Here is a 19,904-nt window from a genome sequence, read left to right as displayed (position 1 = left end):
ATGTAACGACTATGGGGCCGACCACTGTTGGCGATACTTCCTTATCCGGATAAACCCGTTCCACTTTGTATCCATATTTCACAGATTCATCACTATTTTTCGTCCGAGTTCTGTGTAGAGGTCAATAATTTTCACATCCTGAGGATCCACCAAATACTGAATTTTCTGCAAATTCCATGTACGCAATGCTGAATTGATGAGTCAATCCACTATAAGGTTAGGGTGGAAGTTTAAATGTTAGTGTTAGATGGTCTCGGACGAATGGTTGGAATCAAATATCATTCCATATTGATATAGACGACCATGATACCACCATTTTAATAATTGAAAAGGAAATAAAATATCAATATTAAATTCTAGTCATATTAACCTTAACTATACCATAAATTTGATTTTTATAAAAGCGTATGTGAATGTTACACATAAAAACAAAATTGTCAAATAGTTCTAGGATTTTTTATACTTTCTTAATAGGAGAAGTAAACCTCTTCAGTTGTTAATCTCAGTTTAGTTGTTGCTTTTTTTTTATAAGATTTATTGATTAAATTAATGGTTCTAATTTATTTTCATTGATAAAAAAATAAAGGAAAATATAAAAGTATTCCTTTTTCGCTAAAGGTTATTCCAATTTAAATGCAAAGTATGGCATAAGTATTTGACCTTTAAGGTAAAGGTTATTCGAACCACCTAAACCACATACCAAAAATAAGTAAAATGTATGAATATGACAACTGTAATTTTATGTGTGTTTGCTCAACATCTGATACTAATCACGTATCATTTATTTAATATAACAGTAGAGATTAACTCGCACGCTGCGGGTATTAATTTCCTTTTTTGTTTTTTTTAAATAAATTGTATTTTATTTTCCATGATTAGTATTATATATTTTATATGTGTCATCGTATAATTAATTGTATAAGTATTTTAATTTTCTTAGGTTTTTATACATCAAATCGAACCCGAATCAAATCTGATAATATGGTTACTTTTAGTTATTTGGTTATTTAAGGTTAATTTTGTTACTTTTGGTAAAAATATCCAAAGTTGTTTCAGATACATTAGTTTTTGGATAATTTTAGATTTCTATACATTAAATGAAGCCCAGTAATTATTATTAAGAAAAACAGATATCCGAAAGAAACAACTCGTAGTTGAACAGGTCCTCAAATGTTTGTTTCTAACTAATTATGTAAATAAATAAATAAAAACTCTCTCTCAACCATTTTGAATTCTTGTCACAAATGGATAAATTTCATTCAAAGATGTCGAATTATTATTGTTAATATGCTCAAAATATTATAGTAAAAATAATTAATAAAATAATTAAAAGAGTGAGAAAAGGAATGTAAAATATATAATAAAATAATTAAAAATAGGTAACTATTTTGTACTCATGTAGTAAATGAAGTTGATTTATTTGGGAAAATAATAAATGAATTGGTTAATTAAAAATGAAATGAAAATATGTAAGTAATCACTTAAAAATAAGTAAGTATTGTTTTGTACTTCAATTATAATAAAATAATTGAAGTAAAAACAAATGTAGTATTTTTTATTAGAGATGTGAAAATAGGCAAACCCGCTTCATTTAAACCCGTCTTATTTAAAGCTCATGTCTATGCAAACTCCGTTCCCATTTAAATTCATTTAATTCTAAGATTTAATATGGTTTTCTATTTAGAACCAGAAGATAATTTTTTTGTTTGGCATCAACATACGCATACTCAACTAAAACTCTGCAAACCATACTGGTAACTCAGTATCCATATGAACGACAAACGATGGTTATGAAATAGTGTCGGCCCGTCTTCTGGGTTCACCGTTGATCGACACCAAGGTTGTGTCATCAATCGACATTCCTTCATTTTCTCGACAGCTTTCTCTCGTGAGGCAGATGTACCACTCTTCATTAAATCAGACAGAACTTTAGATCTAATCGTTGGATGGACTTTAAATCGGTTGCATTGAAAAATTCAAATCTCTATCTTGTGTCAAAAGATCAGCTAAATCGTGCCGTGGGAAGGCCTCCATCGATGGCTAAACGTCTGACGCATCTGTGCAGTTCTGCACCTCAAAAAGCTTCATAATCACCAAAATTCTCCAGAACGTACATGAACCTGAAAATATTCTAAAACATATTTCAAACCCATGTAATAGACTCTAAAACAATCATATACCATGGTCTAAATGTGGTAAAATTCATTGTATATCATTAAGCTTTATGAAAATATTTTTAAACATTCTATGTTTTGTGACCAATTTAATATGATAAAATTATCCTCAATAGAATATTGAATTTTCACTAATATCCCAATGGTACATTTTGTAATATAACACTATAATTTTACCCGTGTATCCACAAATGTGTTTGTTTTAATAGAATAGACATATGAAATTCTTTACAACACAATACTATAATAATTAGACAGACATGCGTCCGTTCGGATGTTTATTTTCAATTTGTAATATATAACATTTATAATAGATCGGCGGTTTTTAATTGTATGTACTTTGTTGATTCCTCATATTGTTGTTGGGTATTAAATCAATCAAAATGATATGTTATAAAACATACTCTTCAATTAATATTTTTAACTACATTAACCATTTTTGATGTATTTATTTAAATTAAAACAATTACTAGTATGTTTATGCATATTAATAAATATATCTTTCTAGTTAATTAATATACATAAACATAGTAATTATAGTTAATTAATTAATATTAATTCAGTGGCACAAGGTGTAGTTATTACGATGAAGGAATGGTTATTCTTAGAAGGTACTTTAGTTTTAAAAATAAAGATTGATAGATAGATATGTATCTTTTATATGCCAAATAAATTCTCTTCAATGTTTATTTTTGAGAAACTATTAAATTGGAATTTATTTTTTCTATTTATATAATTCAAACATATCTGTGTGAATAGTATTAATCATCAAATTATTTAAAATATATTTGAAAATACCTTTATATGTTTTAATAAAACATTTATAATTTCTATTTTGTATGCAAAATGAGATAATAATATACATGAATATATAACAATTAAAGTTTCTATATCATATCTTAAATAAATCTGTTTAATATTATAGTAAAAATTGGTGATGTGATCAAAATCGGTCATGACAAAATCAACAGCTAAAATCCTCTGAGAAATTGTGCATTAAGCAAATATGAGCTGGAAATGTCGAAGAAATTATACTGCAAAAGCCTAGCCTAATTGCATAAGGATACAAGAACAAACTTTGTATATTTCATCCCGGACAGGGAATAAAAGAATTTTTATCCAAACATGAGATACTCAGAAAAAAATTCATCTCGAAGGTTTTTGCGAGAAATGATGAGTTTTATGAAACAATCTTTCATAAAACGGCTTTCAAGAAGTTTCTGCGGAATGTTTTTCGTAAAACGAGTCTTTACGAAACAATCTTCTGTAAAATGAAATTCAGAATATTTCCGCGGAAAAGCTTTCGTAACAAAATCTACGAGATAATCTTCCGCCAAAAAACATTCAAAAAATCTTTGCGGAAAAACTTGCGTAACACAAACAAAACAGTTATGAAAGTATATTAAACGATCAACAGAGAAAAGAAATGAACAATAGAAAGACTTCATTACTCATGGGACCCACCTCCTTTCTCCTCTCTCTTCAGTATTGCCCTCCAATCACTCTCTCCTTGCTTTGCATCGCCCACCAAGCACTCTTCTTGGCCCGTGGGGTCCACTTCTTTCCTTTTCTTTACTTCACATCGCCTTTCAATGAAGATATCTTGCTTCGCATCGCCCCTTAAGCTTGGCATCTTGTTTGTATAGCCCCTTGAGCTTGGAATCACACTTTGCATCGCCCATCAAGCATGGTATCATGATTCGCATCGCCCGTCAAGCTTGGCATCATGATTTGCATCTTCCTTCAAGCTTGACATCGCCCTCCAAGCTTCATCTCACTCCACATTGCCCGTCAAGATCCTCGTAATTAGCTGACATCACTCGTCAAGCTCCTCTGGCTCACATCGCTCTTCAAGCTCACGTCGCTCGTCAAGCTCCTCCTTAACTCACATCTCTCTTTAAGCTCATTTCACATCACTCGTCAAGCTGCCTCATGCATTCATCGCCCAACAACATTACCCATGGCACCCTCTCCTTGAGTCTTAATTGTCTGAACATCCTCTTCTCGAGTCTTCATCGCCAATGGACTCTCTCTCTTTCCCTTCATTGTCTCTTTTCATAGCCCATGAAGCCTTCTCATCTCCATGTCCACTGATCATCATGTTCTTGATTGAATATCATTCGATATGTCTTTTGTTTCGTCGCAATCAGATTTTCCGAATTTTACGGAGAAAACAAGCAAGATATTCGTTTCTCGTAAAAGCTTAAGTCAAACGTCAAGTCCAGGATGGTTGACTTAACACCATTGTGTTTTAGACAAATTGATTTTCATCAATTCATAAGACCAACAACATAAAAACCGTAAATCGAAAAAATCGACGATTTCTCCGAGAAAAGTCGTAAAAAATGCATAAATCATAAAACGGTCCCATTTATGATTTGAAATGAGAACCACCCCGGATTGCAATGTCAGTTTACTTGGCTTGAATGAATAAAAATGGAAAATGGCGGATAAATGTAAATTTCTAAAATAAACATGGATTTCAGGAAGATATGGAAGAATCTCGGCAAAAGGATAAACCCAAATCATGATAGAAAAGAAAAGACGGCTGACATTGGAGGCATATATAAAGGGATCCTAGGCAGAGAGAAGTAGACACATAATAATTCCCAGTGAAACTCGACACTTAGAGAATTTGCTTATTTTCGTTTTAGTTATCGAGTTTGCTTGATTCCCCATGTAAGTGAGATCTGCGCCTCAGCGCAAAGTAAAGACCCTGTTTCTGCCAGTTTAAGAGTATCTCTAGGATCAATGTCCAAATTACTAAAAACTTTGTTATTTCTTCCTTTCATATGTACCATAAGATCCATGCAAATTGATGTACATCCAATTCCGGAGAAACCTCCAAAATAAATAATCCATGCTCGCAAAAAGTGATTGAGTGGGAAAGATGTCTAGATTCGAAGGAATTCGTGAGACTGCCTAAACCTTAACCGCCGGTGGACATAAAAAAATAATGATTTATGGATTCATCAGGTGCTCCACATCGTGCACAAATTGTATCCCCTTGTATTTCTCTTGTAAATAATTTTTTTCTTAACCGGTATACATCCTGATACCAGTTGCGAAAAAACTGTTTCATCTTAGGTGGACAGCGAACCTTCTAGCAAAAAGCTTTCAGAGAAGAGAACGAATGACCATACTCTGGTAGCATAATTTCTCTATCCAGGTATACTCGTTCTACTTTATATCCAGATTTAAACGTGTATCTCCCATTATTTAAAAAATGCCATCCATCGTGATCTACTGTATGAATTCGGCTTAATGGTATAGTTTCAATTATTTTCACATCTTGAGGATCCACCAGAGTCCGAATGACCTGTAAACTCCATATCCTCGATGTTACATTGATGAGAGAATCCACTGTAAGGTCCGGGTAAAGATTGTGCTGATTTTTATTTGATGGTCTCAGGCAAGTGGATGGGAGCCAAGGATCATTCCATACGGATATATAAGATCCTAATCACACCCGTTTGATTAGTCTTTTGTTAACCAGAGATCTAGCAAAGACAATTCTGCGCCAACCATAGGACGACGAGTACGATCTAATTGGTTTCAGGGGTGATGCATTCCTGAAATACCTTCCTTTGAACACATGAGAGAATAGTGTATTCGGTTTGTCTATCAATCTCCAAAATTGCTCCCCAAGCATGGCTGTATTAAAATCTGTGAAGTCTTGAAAACCCAAACCTCCTTCATCCTTGGGGCTACATAGTTTATCATCTTTGGTATGCGAAAACAGGACATTACATGGTTTGGCAAAGCCGTTACCACAGATTTTATAATCATTTATTTTCCCCCCTTGGTAAAAAACTTGAAAGTTCATCCATTTACTCTATTATTCAAGTGATCTTGAACAAAACAAAAAACCTGTAATTTTTATCCTCCCAAATTCTCAAGAATTCCGAAATAAGATCTCATATCGCTTAAATTATGTATCCCTAAAATGTCCCGTAGTTCATGTCTGATTGGTTCTTCAATCTTGTGACCAAATTGAATCGAAGATTTTTGAAAATTTATCTGCTAACCCGATATCACTTCGTATTCCTTTAGAATCATGAGAATTGTTTGACATTGCTCTCTTTTGTGCTTTGCAAAAGAAAAGACTATCGTTTGCAAATAGCAAATGAGAAATTTAGAGACAAGCCCTTGCAACTTTTATGTTCGTCAATTGTTTTTCTCTCTATGCCTTTTTAATATTTGCTACCAATACTTTCATATACATAATAAATAAATAAGGAGATAAGGGATTTCCCTGATGTAGACCTCTCTGTGGAGTATATGTCTCTTTGGTTTATGCATTAGTTTAGTTTTTAGACTTAGAAACTTGAAATTATGTATCAGCTTTCTTTGTATTTTTTCTCTTTTTTGAATACTATGAGGTTTCCGTAATATTTCCGGACCCCAACCCACATCATGAAATATCAATTTCATCCCAACAATCAATAGAATTGAAAATTTATAACAAATGACCATAATCCTTTCTAGTTTAGCTAATGACTTCTGGTCTTTTTTTTGTAACTTAATTATGTATCAGTTTCTCTGTCCGACAGGGAAGCATAAATTAATTGATTCCGTATAGTGATGCCGATTTGGCTTGTTATCCAGATACACGTTGCTGAACATCCGGTTATGTGTCTATCTTGGTGTTAATTTTGTCCTTTTGTCCTCGGAACCACAGCCAATGGTGTCTCGCTCAACTGTTGAAGCATAGAACAAAACCGTTGAAAATACTGTAGCAGAAGCTTGTTGACTGCATAATCTTCTTTTTGAGCTAGATTGTCCCTTAGCTAAAGAGTTGGTGGTTCATTGTGATAACATCAGTGTTGTATCTCTCTAGTAATCCAATGAAGCATCAAAGAACCAAACACACTGAAATGAACGTTCACTTTGTCAGATAAAAGGTTAAACTGGGCCAGGTTAAGGTTCTTCATGTTCACTCTTCTCTTCAGTTCACAAATGTCTTTATCAAAGGATTGCCAACGTCTGTTCATCGATTTTTGGGACACTTTAATTAACCATTCCATGCTCTAAATGAGCGAGGGTGATAGAATGTTATGCTTAAGTTTGCAACTACTTTGATTTATTAGATACTGATCTTGTTTCAATCATGTTTGGTAAATCCATTCAATCATGTTCATGAACTATGTAAATATTTCTCAATGTGATACAATCATCCCTCAAGGCGAATTGATCTAATTTTAGTCCTCACACCTACAGCGAGGACTCCCAGCACAGCCTCTCTCTTAATTTAGCAGCCACGCAAACGATTTCTAACTCAAACTCTCTGTTCCAGCCTCATTTATTTGTGCTTATCTCTGCACGTCTCTCGACCATTATAAAGACATTTCAACAACGGCTACACTAACTACGATAATTATTTCCTGCTAAGCACGAATATCCAGAAATAAAATATCTTCCAAACTATAAAAATGTATTAGCAATATATTGAAAGAAGAAAAAATACCTCATCTATTTTTGATATGCTCTTAACACACAACAATTTGGTTTTGGTTCATACTCCATTATATGTTTGCTTCAGTTTAAAATGTATTTCCTTAACAAATTGTATAATCAATGAAATTCTTGCTTTAGTCGATAATTTTGGTAATAAAAATATTTAACCAATAAATGGATATTCATTATATCGACACAAAATAATGAATAAATAAATAATATATATATATATATGTTGTAGAAAGTCTATAAATTAATACTCGACAAATGAATAGACACAATAATTAATAAATTTTACGGGTCTTGATTTGGACATATATAAAATATAACTCAATTCGACAAAATAATAATAACATAACTATTATATATATAAATTTTATAAAAACATAAACAAATCATTTAAAAAAAATGAATTCTTCTTTCATTTTTTTTTGTTAAATTTCAATACTCTGATGTTTTAATTGAATTACAGATAAAAGACATTTATATACTATCATCAAATATAACACACATTATATATCAAATAATTTAATTAAGTAGAAAAATTTAACTAATATATAGTATCATAAAGTTAATTTTTTGGACAACAAAAACAACTACAGTAAACAAGCAAAATATATCTTATCACATATAATCCCTCTTCACCAAAAATTTTTAAAAGACAAAAATCATTATCATACACATATCTTGCAAATGTAAATCTAAATCTAAAACACAACCACAAAATCAGAAAAAAAGTAATAAGCTAGATCACAAGTAAAATATATCCCGCCCTACGGCCGACCCTAGTATTCCATAAAAGAACCTTTGGTGACTAAATTATTATCAACCAAATTAAGTAGACATTAAAAATACTGATATCCAAATTAGATAATCCAATTGATGTATACAACCACAAATCTACATTCATGAAGTAAAACCAAATACCCTATTTATTGTATGCATAATATACATACTAGAGGATGGAATCATGGAACGCACAAACTTTGGAGAAAGTTGACTGTGAAAAACAAAATGAAAATTTTGAAAGAAGTGCATGTACCGAAATAAAAGTATAAAACACACAAAACTCTTTTTAACTCAACTGGTTAAATCTCCACGAAATAAATAAGTCTAAATGTTATATTCCAAGTCCCTGGACTATTAGAAAATATACAATATAATCAGCCTGTTCTTTGTTTCACGTTAATTAGGCAAACACAAAATACTCGAGGTAGGTACGCTCGTTTAGGTTATACACTGTAAATGGATTCCATTTGATATATTTTTAGCACGTGAAAAGCAACGAGGGATTTTAATTAGTAACCACAAGGGACTTATATGATTTTATCAACTGTAAAGTTACAATAAATAACTAAAAATTATGATACCAATTATTACAAGCACTATAAATACGTAGCCTTGCTCTAGCTTGCATGACTCACAAATCAACCAACATCACTTCTTTCTTCTTCTTTTTCGGCAAAGTCTGGTCTTTTCATATAGTGATAATGTCCCAAACCGATATGAAATTCTGTAGTAGCTATTTTCTGGTCGATCCGACCAAAGCAAGTATTCTTGATCTCCTTCTCCTTTTGTTTTTCCCCAACCTGACCAACACAGGATTCATAGATTCTCCACCGGACACGCTCAAAAGCGTCCGGAGAACTTTCGCAACTCGATGGATCATTGTGTTAGCCGTTTTGGTTCAAAAGATATTAATGCTCTTAAGAAAACCCTTTGCATCCATAGGACGTTTTCTCACCTATTGGCCTAATCTTCTTACGGCAAATGGAGGCTTCTTCAAGTTGATACTTCATGTTTTGACAGGTAACAAATCTAACAATAACATACTTCTATTAACTATCTCCACTTGTCACTACAAACAAATTCTTGAACTTGGAGAAGGTTTTAGTTGTTTCCTTCGTTTACATAATGACATAAGTATCCCGAAAATTTTAACATCTCAAGGAGCATATATCATGTAGTCCTATATTTTAACACTCTCCTCGGACTTTTGGACTTTTGGACTTAGACAAACGACACTTATCATACCTTAAACGGACTTGTAACAGAACGAGCATTACTGTACATGAAAGACACACATATTAAAATAAAGTAATGAATGATATTGCATCAAGAGTTTTGAATTGTTTAATAAGATAAAATGAATTCAACGCGTAATTTATGAAGAACATTATAGAATTTTTAGGACAAATTATCCACCTATTCTTGTGGATGATGTTGGTAAATACTTTTACAGGAATAACCAAAACCTTTTGTTACAGGAAAGTTGGTAAAGCCTGAGGAATCGTCGGCGACATATGTGTCATTTGTAGGATGCACAGATCGAAGAGTAGAGCTTGACATGAACATAAGTGTTGGTACCATCGAGTACAAGTCGATGTTGTCAATAATGGCTTCTAAGGTCTCTTATGAGAACAAATCTTTCATCACTTCCGTAGTAAAGAACACTTGGAAGGTCAAATTCAGCTTCTTCTCTTTTTTTTTTCTTTTTTTTTTAGCAAAGATACGCCTCACTAACTTCATCTTCTTCTTTCTTCTCTTGATCGTTTCCTCGCACGATTAATTATATCGTACGAGTCTAATGATACAAATAGTTCTCTTTGTTGCTTGTAAAAATCAGAAGTTAACCGGAGCGTCTAGCTCTGGTGGTAAAGGACTCACAGCTGTGAGCACCGCCACCTGGGTTCGATTCCCGGCCACTGCGAATTTAACATTCGGGCCGCAGCGACACAGATTAGTCTCTTGGGCCTGGGAAGCCTTTGGGGAAACTGTGTATAATTCAAAAAAAAGAAGGATCGAAAGCAAATTCAGTTCTGAGGGGAACTTTGGAATACATGGAAAAAAAAAAAAAAAAAAAAAAAAAAAATCAGAAGTTAAATGATTTAATTAACCCTTTAATCGATAATTTTTTTTGTCTTGTATATCTTTGGCGCGTTCCAAACTGCCACTAATAATTATAATAATAGATATATATTTTTTGTCAAAATAATAGATATATTAGATGACTAGATCTCTATAAGTAGTAATACTGATTTTGTGACTTTTTATATATAACAAATAATTGTTTTAATTCTCACACTCTCAGTCTGACTATATCTATCCTGTGATGCAGATGGACTTCGTGAGTTACTACGACTTTTACAACGGTAAATTAAACTATACGCTTTGTTTTTTGGTACAAATGTTAAAAACTATACGCTTTGTTCTTTCGGGAATGTTTTTATCCCACTTTAAAGTTTAGAGCATAAAGGATTCGGAAGATCAAATACAGAAAGTCATAAATAGAGCCCCAAAAGTCATAAAGCATTTGAAAGAGGAATATGTAAAACATAACGTGGAAATTATATAGATGTGTTTACGGTGGACGTAAAGCATACAGTTGATAGTAAGAAAAAAGGTGGGAAAGTTTTTCGCAATAAGTTAATTATTTCAGTTCCTTCATTTTAGACTACAAAAACGGGTATGCGAGTGAGCTCATGATGATATAGAGAAACTCGGTCGTTGTTTAAAACAAGGGAACCTACTGATTTACTTAAAGGAGTCGTCTGCGAATCTATTATTGAAGCGTATTTTCATGCATGTAAAAGTAGAAATTTTTCAAGTATGTATACGGTCTTAAATGTTAATGATCGAACTTTTTTAAATTTCAAACTAAATTTGGCAAATATAATCCAGAAAGTTTAGCATTTAAACTTAAAAACCATAAATATAATTTTATGCAAATAGGACTAATTTTGGGATTCATTTAAAGTTTAGGCATAAAATATTATTAGATTGGAGAGTTTATGTGGATGGTTTTTTTCAGAACTTATGAAATATTTCAGTTTTTAGCTAAGATAATTAACCTTTAGTAAAACTTAAATGTTAATTATATATATGTACATTTTATCGAAACACGAATGGCATATGACACTCGTATACGACAAATTATTAGATTATATACATGATCAGTGAGACATTTTGTTATACAATAAGTTGATATATGTTTTGTAAATTTTATGACTGCATAGAATACAAGTAGAAGGTTACATATTATTTAAAACTATGTTGATGATTACAATGTTCGGTGCATTTGTAGTATGCTAATTTCCCAACTAAATTTATAGTTGGTGCACTTTTTGATCAACAGTAGTAATCATATATTATATATATTTAAGACCACAAATATGATGAGAACAAAATATAGATTTTATATATGTTTTGATTAAATATATTTTATCTATGTTAGAAGTGAAGATTCGTGAAACAGAAAGTGCATGATGGTATTAGTAGATTGATACATTAAAAAAATAGTATATCATCTCTACGTACTAAACCAAAAATCTTTACTTAAAACAACGAAACATTATTCAAAACAATGGAGATCTTTTTTTGACTAGATGGAGATCTTATTTTAACGTTCTTGATTCCAAAAGTTATTGTTTAAGAAACACCACAAGAGTTTAACTCCCCACGTGGTTGTAGACTAGTGGTTGAATTACATCGGCTGAATGATCTTGTTTTGTGGATCAAGATTCGTAATTAGCTTGGCGTTTGATACAAAAAAACACCTTCATTGAAGTATATATATCAGATTCGTAATTAGCTTGGCGTTTAATACATAATAACACCTTCATTGAAGTATATCAGAAAGTTGTCAAAATATGATAAACTAACAAATATTATAATTATTGTAGTGGGTATTTCAAAATCATGAAACTTTTTACCAAAAATACTTTAGCAAAAGAATCTCACAAATTTTTAAATACACAAAATAATTTTTTTTTTATATATCTATGCTTAACTTTTTATTAAGAACGTCATAACTTCCTATGGGAAGTGCTCTAATCAATTGCGGTTACAAGAAAAACTATAACATCAATTGTTATTCTTACAACATTAAATATTATTTTCAAAATTTCTTAAGAGAAAATTTGATTTATTTTTCTTGTTGCAGTTAAAAATATTCTTTTACATAATAGTTTATATATTTGAACCTTTATATAATTTGAAACACATCGAAATAAAATCTGAAATTTGCCAATTTTTTTTATATTTTATTTATGAGATCAGCGTTCCAAAATAGAAACCTGACGCAAGCCTTCGTATTCAAGGCATCGAGTACAAATCCAAATCTTATCGTCGTTAGCTTCAGAGGAACCGAGCCTTTCGACGTTGATGATTGGTGCACTGATCTAGACATCTCTTGGTACGTATATATGTTCTAATATATACCTGCATTTCTATATCAATATAATTACTCGATATATCAGTGTTTTACAAATTTTAATTATTAATTAGGTACGAGTTGAAAAACGTTGGCAAAGTTCACGCAGGGTTCTCTAAAGCTCTAGGCCTCCAAAAAAATGGATGGCCCAAAGAAATAATACCTCTAGGACACCAATATGCGTACTACACAATTAGACAGAAGCTTAGGGACATGTTTGCAAAAAACAAGAACCTTAAGTTTATTCTAACGGGTCACAGCCTTGGTGGGGCACTAGCCGCTCTTTTTCCGGCAGTACTGGCGATTCACGGTGAGGATGAGTTGCTAGATAAACTAGAGGGAGTCTACACATTTGGACAGCCACGCATAGGGGATGAGGTGTTTGGGGAGTTTATGAAGGAAGTGGTGAGAAAGCATGGAATAGAGTATGAGAGGTTTGTTTATAACAACGATATTGTGCCTAGAATACCCTTTGATGACAAGGTTTTATTCTCGTTCAAGCACTACGGAACTTGCAATTACTTCAATAGTCTCTACAAAGGAAAGGTAAAATAAAGCATCACGTGTCCAATTATTTGTTGTCTTGCTAATTTATTTAAAAGATGACAAAGAACAATAAAGAGAGGGAGTTTTGTCAAGTATGAAAGAAGGACCTTTAATTTGGGCTTTAAAGATGATTATCATTTTTTCACGTGAAATTGACATGATAGATGATAGATAACCTGTATGGTGACCCATAAAGGGTATATAATCTAATTTTGAATTTATTTGCTATTTTTAATCTTGACTCATAAGCATTTCTAAACCCTAAATATAAATTATAGTATTTCCTTACTTTTAAACGAGCTAGCAAAGTTCTTTAGTTTACTGTTTAAAGCATTTTTATCGTTTTAAAGGTAAGGGAAGATGCACCAAATGAAAATTACTTCAACTTGCTGTGGCTAATACCGAAGCTGTTAAATGGTGCGTGGGAGTTCATAAGGAGTTTCATAATACGGTTTTGGAAAGGCAGTGACTACAAAGAGAATTGGATTATGAGGTCTATTAGGGTTTTCGGAATAATATTCCCTGGTGCCTCTAATCATCTGCCGTATGATTACGTCAACTCCACGCGCTTGGGAGGATTGTCTCGATCATTTACTACTCCAGAGGATAAACTTTCCCTTATTGCTTAAAAGTTAAAACTCAAAGCTGTTGGATAAGCTTGAATAAGACTTGAGTTGCAAGTTTCCTATTTATGTTGTGTTTATCTATAAGAGAATAGGAAATATCTAGTTGTGTTAATCCTAATGAGGTTAGGATAAATAAAGAGTTATATAAGGAGATGCTGGTGTATAGCATAACTTAATAAGTTTGTGAGTTTGAGGTTTTGAGATAGTTTCCGCAAGAGTTAATAAGAAGGGTTCTTATTTGTGTGATCTTACATTCAAGTTCGAGTTGCTAATCCTAATGAGGTTAGGATAAATAAAGATTTATATAAGGAGATGCTGGTGTGTACAATAACTTAATGAATTTGTGAGTTTGAGGTTTTGAGATAGTTTCCTCAAGAGTTAATAAGAAGGGTTCTTATTTGTGTGATCTCACATTCAAGTTCGAGTTGCTGTGTTCGTGTTCTTGAGACCTATAGTCTTTATTTGGTATCAGAGCCACACAAAAACAATGGGTGATATAGTTGCGACAACCGAAAGAGCCAGGGATGGAGGAGGATCGTCAACCATAAAGTGTCCTATGCTCAATACAACAAATTACACTGTATGGGCAATGAGGATGAAGATTCTCCTTCGAGTTCATAAGGTCTGGGAGGCCGTGGAGACAGAAGCTGAGAATAACGAGAAGAATGATATGGCGTTTGTTCCAATCAATTCCAGAGAGTCTTATACTGCAGGTCGAAGAGCTTGGGGCAGCAAAGCAAGTGTGGGATGCTATCAAAACTCGGCATGTAGGAGCAGAGCGGGTCAAAGAAGCAAGACTTCAAACCTTAATGACCGAGTTCGATCGTTTGAAGATGAAGGAAACAGAAAGCATTGATGATTTCGGAGGAAAATTGTCTGAATTAGCATCAAGATCAGCTGCCGTAGGAGTAACCATTGAAGAAAAAAAATTGTTAAGAAGTTTTTGATGAGTCTTCCTCGAAAAAAATACATACATATTGTCGCATCTCTTGAGCAAGTACTCGATCTTTCTACAACAAGTTTTGAAGATATTATTGGACGTCTAAAGGTGTATGAAGAGCGTATCTGTGAAGACGATCAAGATGAGGACGACAAGGGAAAGCTAATGCATGCAAATACATAAGCAAATAATCTTGGTAAACCTCAAGGAGAGCAACCAAGCTACTACAACTCAGAGCAAGGAAATCGAGACTACAACTCATACAAAGGAAGAGGACGTGGAGGACGTTCATATTACAGAGGAAGAGGTCGTGGTCGATTCGATTACAAGAGAGACGCGTCGCGAATCACTTGCTTCCGGTGTGACAAAATAGGTCACTTTGTAGCTCAATGTCCGGAACTAAAGCTTAAACTGCAAGAGGCCCAGGAGACAGACAATGCTGATACGCAAGAGTCCGATGAGCTCATGATGCATGAAGTTGTGTTCCTGAATGAGAAGAACGTGTTGCCAGATAAGTACGAGACTAATAGTGGAGAAGAGAACGTAGGGTATCTCGATAACGGGGCTTCAAAACACATGACGGGAGATAAAAGATACTTCTCAACCATTGATAAAACAATCTCCGGAAAGGTGCGTTTTGGAGATGATTCCCGAATCGATATAAAAGGAAAGGGCACGATCTCATTCACTGACATAAACGGAGACTCAAGGAAGATGACTGATGTTTACTGGATACCAGACCTAAAGAGTAATATTATCAGCCTAGGGCAGGCTACAGAGGCTGGGCAGTCTACAGAGGCTGGGCAGTCTACAGAGGCTGGGTGTGATATAAGAATGAGAGGAGAAGTACTAACGATGCATGATCAGGAAGGGAAGTTGCTTGTCAGAGCTACAAGATCCAAGAACAGATTGTACAAAGTTCGTATGGGAATAGAGAGCACGCCCTGTCTTTACCTAACTGCAGAAGGAGAGGCAAGTCGATGGCACGCACGTCTAGGACATGCCAATCACGAGACCATTCGCAATATGATGAGGAAAGAGCTAGCTATTGGGATGCCAAAGGAACATATCGAGTCAAATATATGCGGGTCTTGTATGCTTGGGAAGCAAGCAAGGCAATCATTCCCTAAATCAACTACGTACCGGGATACGAAGGTACTGGAACTACTTCACGCCGACCTCTGTGGTCCCATAACACCGAGTACACATGTCCAGAAAAGGTACATCTTTGTAGTTATTGATTATTATACAAGATACATGTGGACAATGCTATTGAGGGATAAAGGAGAAGCATTCAATAAGTTCAAAATGTTGAGAAGCCTGATAGAGCAAGAAACGAAAGAGAGAATACAATCACTCAGAACAGATAGAGGGGGAGAGTTTGTGAGCCACAAGTTCAATGTCTATTGTGAAGAAGCTGGAATAAAATGACACCTCACTGCGCCTTATACACCGCAGCAGAACGGCGTTGTTGAGCGACGAAACCGTACTCTAATGGGCATGACGAGAAGCATGATGAAACATATGTCTATGCCAAACTATATTCGGGGAGAGGCTATTAGGCATGCGACATATCTTATCAATCGTCTAGCCACAAGATCCTTGGAATCAAAGACGCCATATGAGATGTTGCGGGGAAGAAAGCCAAATATAAGTCATGTTCGAGTGTTTGGATATTTGGCGTATGCAAAGATAGTCGGACCACATCTAACAAAGCTTGATGATAGGTCGAGAGTGCTGGTTCATCTAGGCACAGAACCGGGGTCAAAGGCATACCATCTCTATGATCCATCAATGCGTAAGGTGACTGTTAGTCGAGACATCGTCTTTGACGAAACAAGAGGCTGGAACTGGAGCAGAGATGGTACAGAGACAAATAATGGTCAAAGCTTCGTGGTCACGCTTGGTGAATTTGGAAATCACAGTGTAGAAGGAGAAGAAAGAATAACTTCCAGCGCAAGCAACATCAACGCAAGCAAAGAAGAGAAACATGAGGATGAAGGTATCAGCTCTGTTCTGGAACAGAGCATTAATGAAGAAGAGAATCAACCTCAGCCATTGAGAAGATCAGAAAGACAAACAACGCAGCCTAAATACCTCGAAGATTACATCTTACTGGCCGAAAAACTAGGTGAAGAGGTATTGCTCTATCTTAACAATGAGCCTGGGAATTTTGGAGAAGCAAAGAATTCAAAAGAATGGAAAAGGGCGTGTGAAGAAGAGATCGGCTCCATTGTGAAGAACATAAAGTTTGATCTAGTTGATCTTCCTTATGGAGCAAAACCGATTGGTCTTAAATGGGTATTCAAGCTAAAGAGAAACTCAGATAGGACCATCAACAAATTCAAAGCACGATTGGTAGCTAAAGGGTATGTACAACAACATGGGATCGACTTTGATGAAGTCTTCGCGCAAGTTGCACGTCTTGAGACCATACGGCTATTGATCAACTTAGCTGCAACCAATGGATGGGAGGTTCATCATCTAGATGTTAAAACCACGTTCTTACACGGAGAACTCAAAGAAGTCGTGTTTGTATCACAACCAGAGGGGTTCGAGATCAAGGGAAGTGAGAATAAGGTTTACAAACTCAACAAGGCGTTATATTGTTTGAGACAAGCACCGTGGGCGTGGAATAACAAGCTCAATCAAATACTAATGGGACTCGAGTTTGTTAAGTGCTCAAAGGAGCCATCAGTCTACTGGAAGGTGGTTAAAGCAGAGCTTCTTGTGGTAGCAGTATACTTAGACGATCTCTTTGTTACCGGAACAGACAAGAAGCTTATTGATGAGTTCAAAAGGAATATGGCGAGCAAGTTTGACATGAGTGATTTAGGCAAGCTCACTTATTATCTTGGCATGGAGGTTTGTCAGCATGAGTATGGGATTACTCTGAATCAAAGGCGTTATGCGATGAAGATACTTGAAGACGCAGGATTGTCTAAGTGTAATCCGGTCCAAACTCCAATGGAACTTGGACTGAACTTGTAGAAAGCAGAGGAAGAAACAGAGATTGATGCTACAAACTATAGAAGAAATATTGGCTGTTTGAGATACTTATTGCATACGAGACCTGATCTATCCTTCACAGTAGGTGTACTTAGCCGTTATATGCACAGTCCGAGAGAATCACATGGAGTGGCGCTGAAGCAATGTCTGAGATATCTACAAGGGAGCGCAAACCTCGGCTTGTCTTTCGAAAGATCGTCAAGCAAGATACCTCGACTGATGGGTTATAGCGATAGCAGCTATAATATGGATCCAGATGATGGCAGGAGCACGACCGGGCACATCTTCTATCTAGGAAAGAGTCCTAATACGTGGTGTTCACAAAAGCAAGACACTCTTGCGTTGTCTAGTTGTGAGGCGGAACTCATGGCAGGAACAGAGGCTGCTAGACAAGCAATTTGGTTGCGTGATGTGCTGAGTGAGGTCACCGGATGTTCGAGAGAGAAGGTCACCATTAGGATCGACAATCAATCTGGAATAGCCTTGACAAAGAACACAGTCTTTCACGGAAGAAGCAAGCACATACACTCAAGGTATCACTTCATACGTGAATGTGTTGAGAGGGAGTTGATAGAAGTTGAGCATGTACCTGGAACTGAGCAAAAGGCTGACATACTAACCAAGACATTAGGAAGAATCAAGTTTAAGGAAATGAGAGATTTCATTGGAGTGCAAGAGTTGACACAAAGTGGTTCAAGCTTAAGAGGGAGAATGTTGGATAAGCTCGAATAAGACTTGAGTTGCAAGTTTCCTATTTATGTTGTGTTTATCTATAAGAGAATAGGAAATATCTAGTTGTGTTAATCCTAATGAGGTTAGGATAAATAAAGAGTTATATAAGGAGATGATGGTGTGTAGCATAACTTAATGAGTTTGTGAGTTTGAGGTTTTGAGATAGTTTCCTCAAGAGTTAATAAGAAGGGTTCTTATTTGTGTGATCTTACATTCAAGTTCGAGTTGCCGTGTTCGTGTTCTTGAGACCTATAGTCTTTAAAAGCCACTTTAAATTTGTAGTAATCGTATCTACTTTATGCGCTCTTGTTGGGTTGAATAAATTATACTTGAGCATTTATTTTCTGTTATATGTAATAATCGTACGTATCTCTACTTTATGTGCTCAATAAATTGTACTGGAGCATTTATTTTCTGTATATGTTTTGTGTATGTGTGACTTTTATTGTGTTATAGTAATGTTGGTAAAATTATTTCCACACAAATGGTTGTCTTACTTCTTTTTTTGGATAAAATGTGAATCCGAGTTTACTTTAAAAGTGCTTAAAAGCAGAAAATACTATTACTAAAAAATTAAATAACCAAGATGGAACAAAGTTTGGTAGACTATTAGCAGGGTTATGCATAGGTAAACCACTGGAAGAGAAAACATTGACACCGGCTAAGGGGTAGCTAGCCAAGCAAGAAGATATCCCGAGTAGTCTATCGAGCTTCTTGAAGAGAATAAGTGGCGGACTCGAGGAGCCGGTATGGAGCCAGTTATTCTTTTCAGTCCAAATTATGAAGAGGACGGTTTGAGCCAAGAGTTAATGAGAGGCCATGTTCTGGAGTAATCATCCAGTGAACTAGCTGATAGCAATCCAGTAGAGAAGTCCTTGTTTGTCCAAGTTGGAGAAAAGGCATCCCTAGAGCTGAGCAGAGATGGCTCAATGCCAGAACATGTGATCTAGTCTCAGAGTATTAGAAACAAAGACATCAAGAAGAGTCAATAGCCAAGTTTCAGTGGGAAAGCATACTCCTAATTGGTAGAAGATCCACATGAGAAACCCATAAACGAAAAGCATGCCTCGGAACGACATACCATAACCAATATGCCTTCTTACAACTAACTATAGGTGCGACAGGCATGAGGTACTTCCAAATCTTCTTACACTATAAGAAAATAGCAGATGCCGAAAGACGTACTCGTTGAGGATCCGTCGAGAATG

The 19,904-nt window shown here is 34.9% G+C and overlaps 1 protein-coding gene across 2 annotated transcripts; it reads left to right on the top strand.

The window, feature by feature from the left end:
- The first annotated feature begins 9,121 nt into the window (after window positions 1-9,121).
- Window positions 9,122-18,807, top strand: LOC106312035. 2 transcript variants are annotated; one of them, XM_013749406.1, is made up of 7 exons: window positions 9,122-9,440; window positions 9,899-10,092; window positions 10,750-10,783; window positions 12,690-12,825; window positions 12,918-13,389; window positions 13,740-14,063; window positions 18,705-18,807. In XM_013749406.1, exons 1-6 carry the CDS (start codon window positions 9,122-9,124, stop codon window positions 14,016-14,018), a joined length of 1,434 nt encoding a protein of 477 aa, XP_013604860.1. In that variant the 3' UTR covers window positions 14,019-14,063; window positions 18,705-18,807. The 2 variants fall into 2 exon arrangements, with proteins under 2 accessions (XP_013604860.1, XP_013604858.1); XM_013749404.1 differs by lacking the exon at window positions 18,705-18,807 and having other exon boundaries at window positions 13,740-14,258.
- Window positions 18,808-19,904: the final 1,097 nt, after the last annotated feature.

This window comes from Brassica oleracea, chromosome C8 (assembly GCF_000695525.1).
Source record: "Brassica oleracea var. oleracea cultivar TO1000 chromosome C8, BOL, whole genome shotgun sequence".
Classification (NCBI taxonomy): Eukaryota; Viridiplantae; Streptophyta; class Magnoliopsida; order Brassicales; family Brassicaceae; genus Brassica; species Brassica oleracea.
This window is presented reverse-complemented; position numbering and strand designations above follow the sequence as displayed.

Bases quoted from the DNA above. Each gene is read 5' to 3' on its own strand.
- LOC106312035 (XM_013749406.1), top strand. From the start codon at position 9,122: ATGTCCCAAACCGATATGAAATTCTGTAGTAGCTATTTTCTGGTCGAT. The intron at 12,826-12,917 runs GTACGTATATAT...ATTATTAATTAG, and splicing joins ACTGATCTAGACATCTCTTG to GTACGAGTTGAAAAACGTTG. The intron at 13,390-13,739 runs GTAAAATAAAGC...ATCGTTTTAAAG, and splicing joins ATAGTCTCTACAAAGGAAAG to GTAAGGGAAGATGCACCAAA.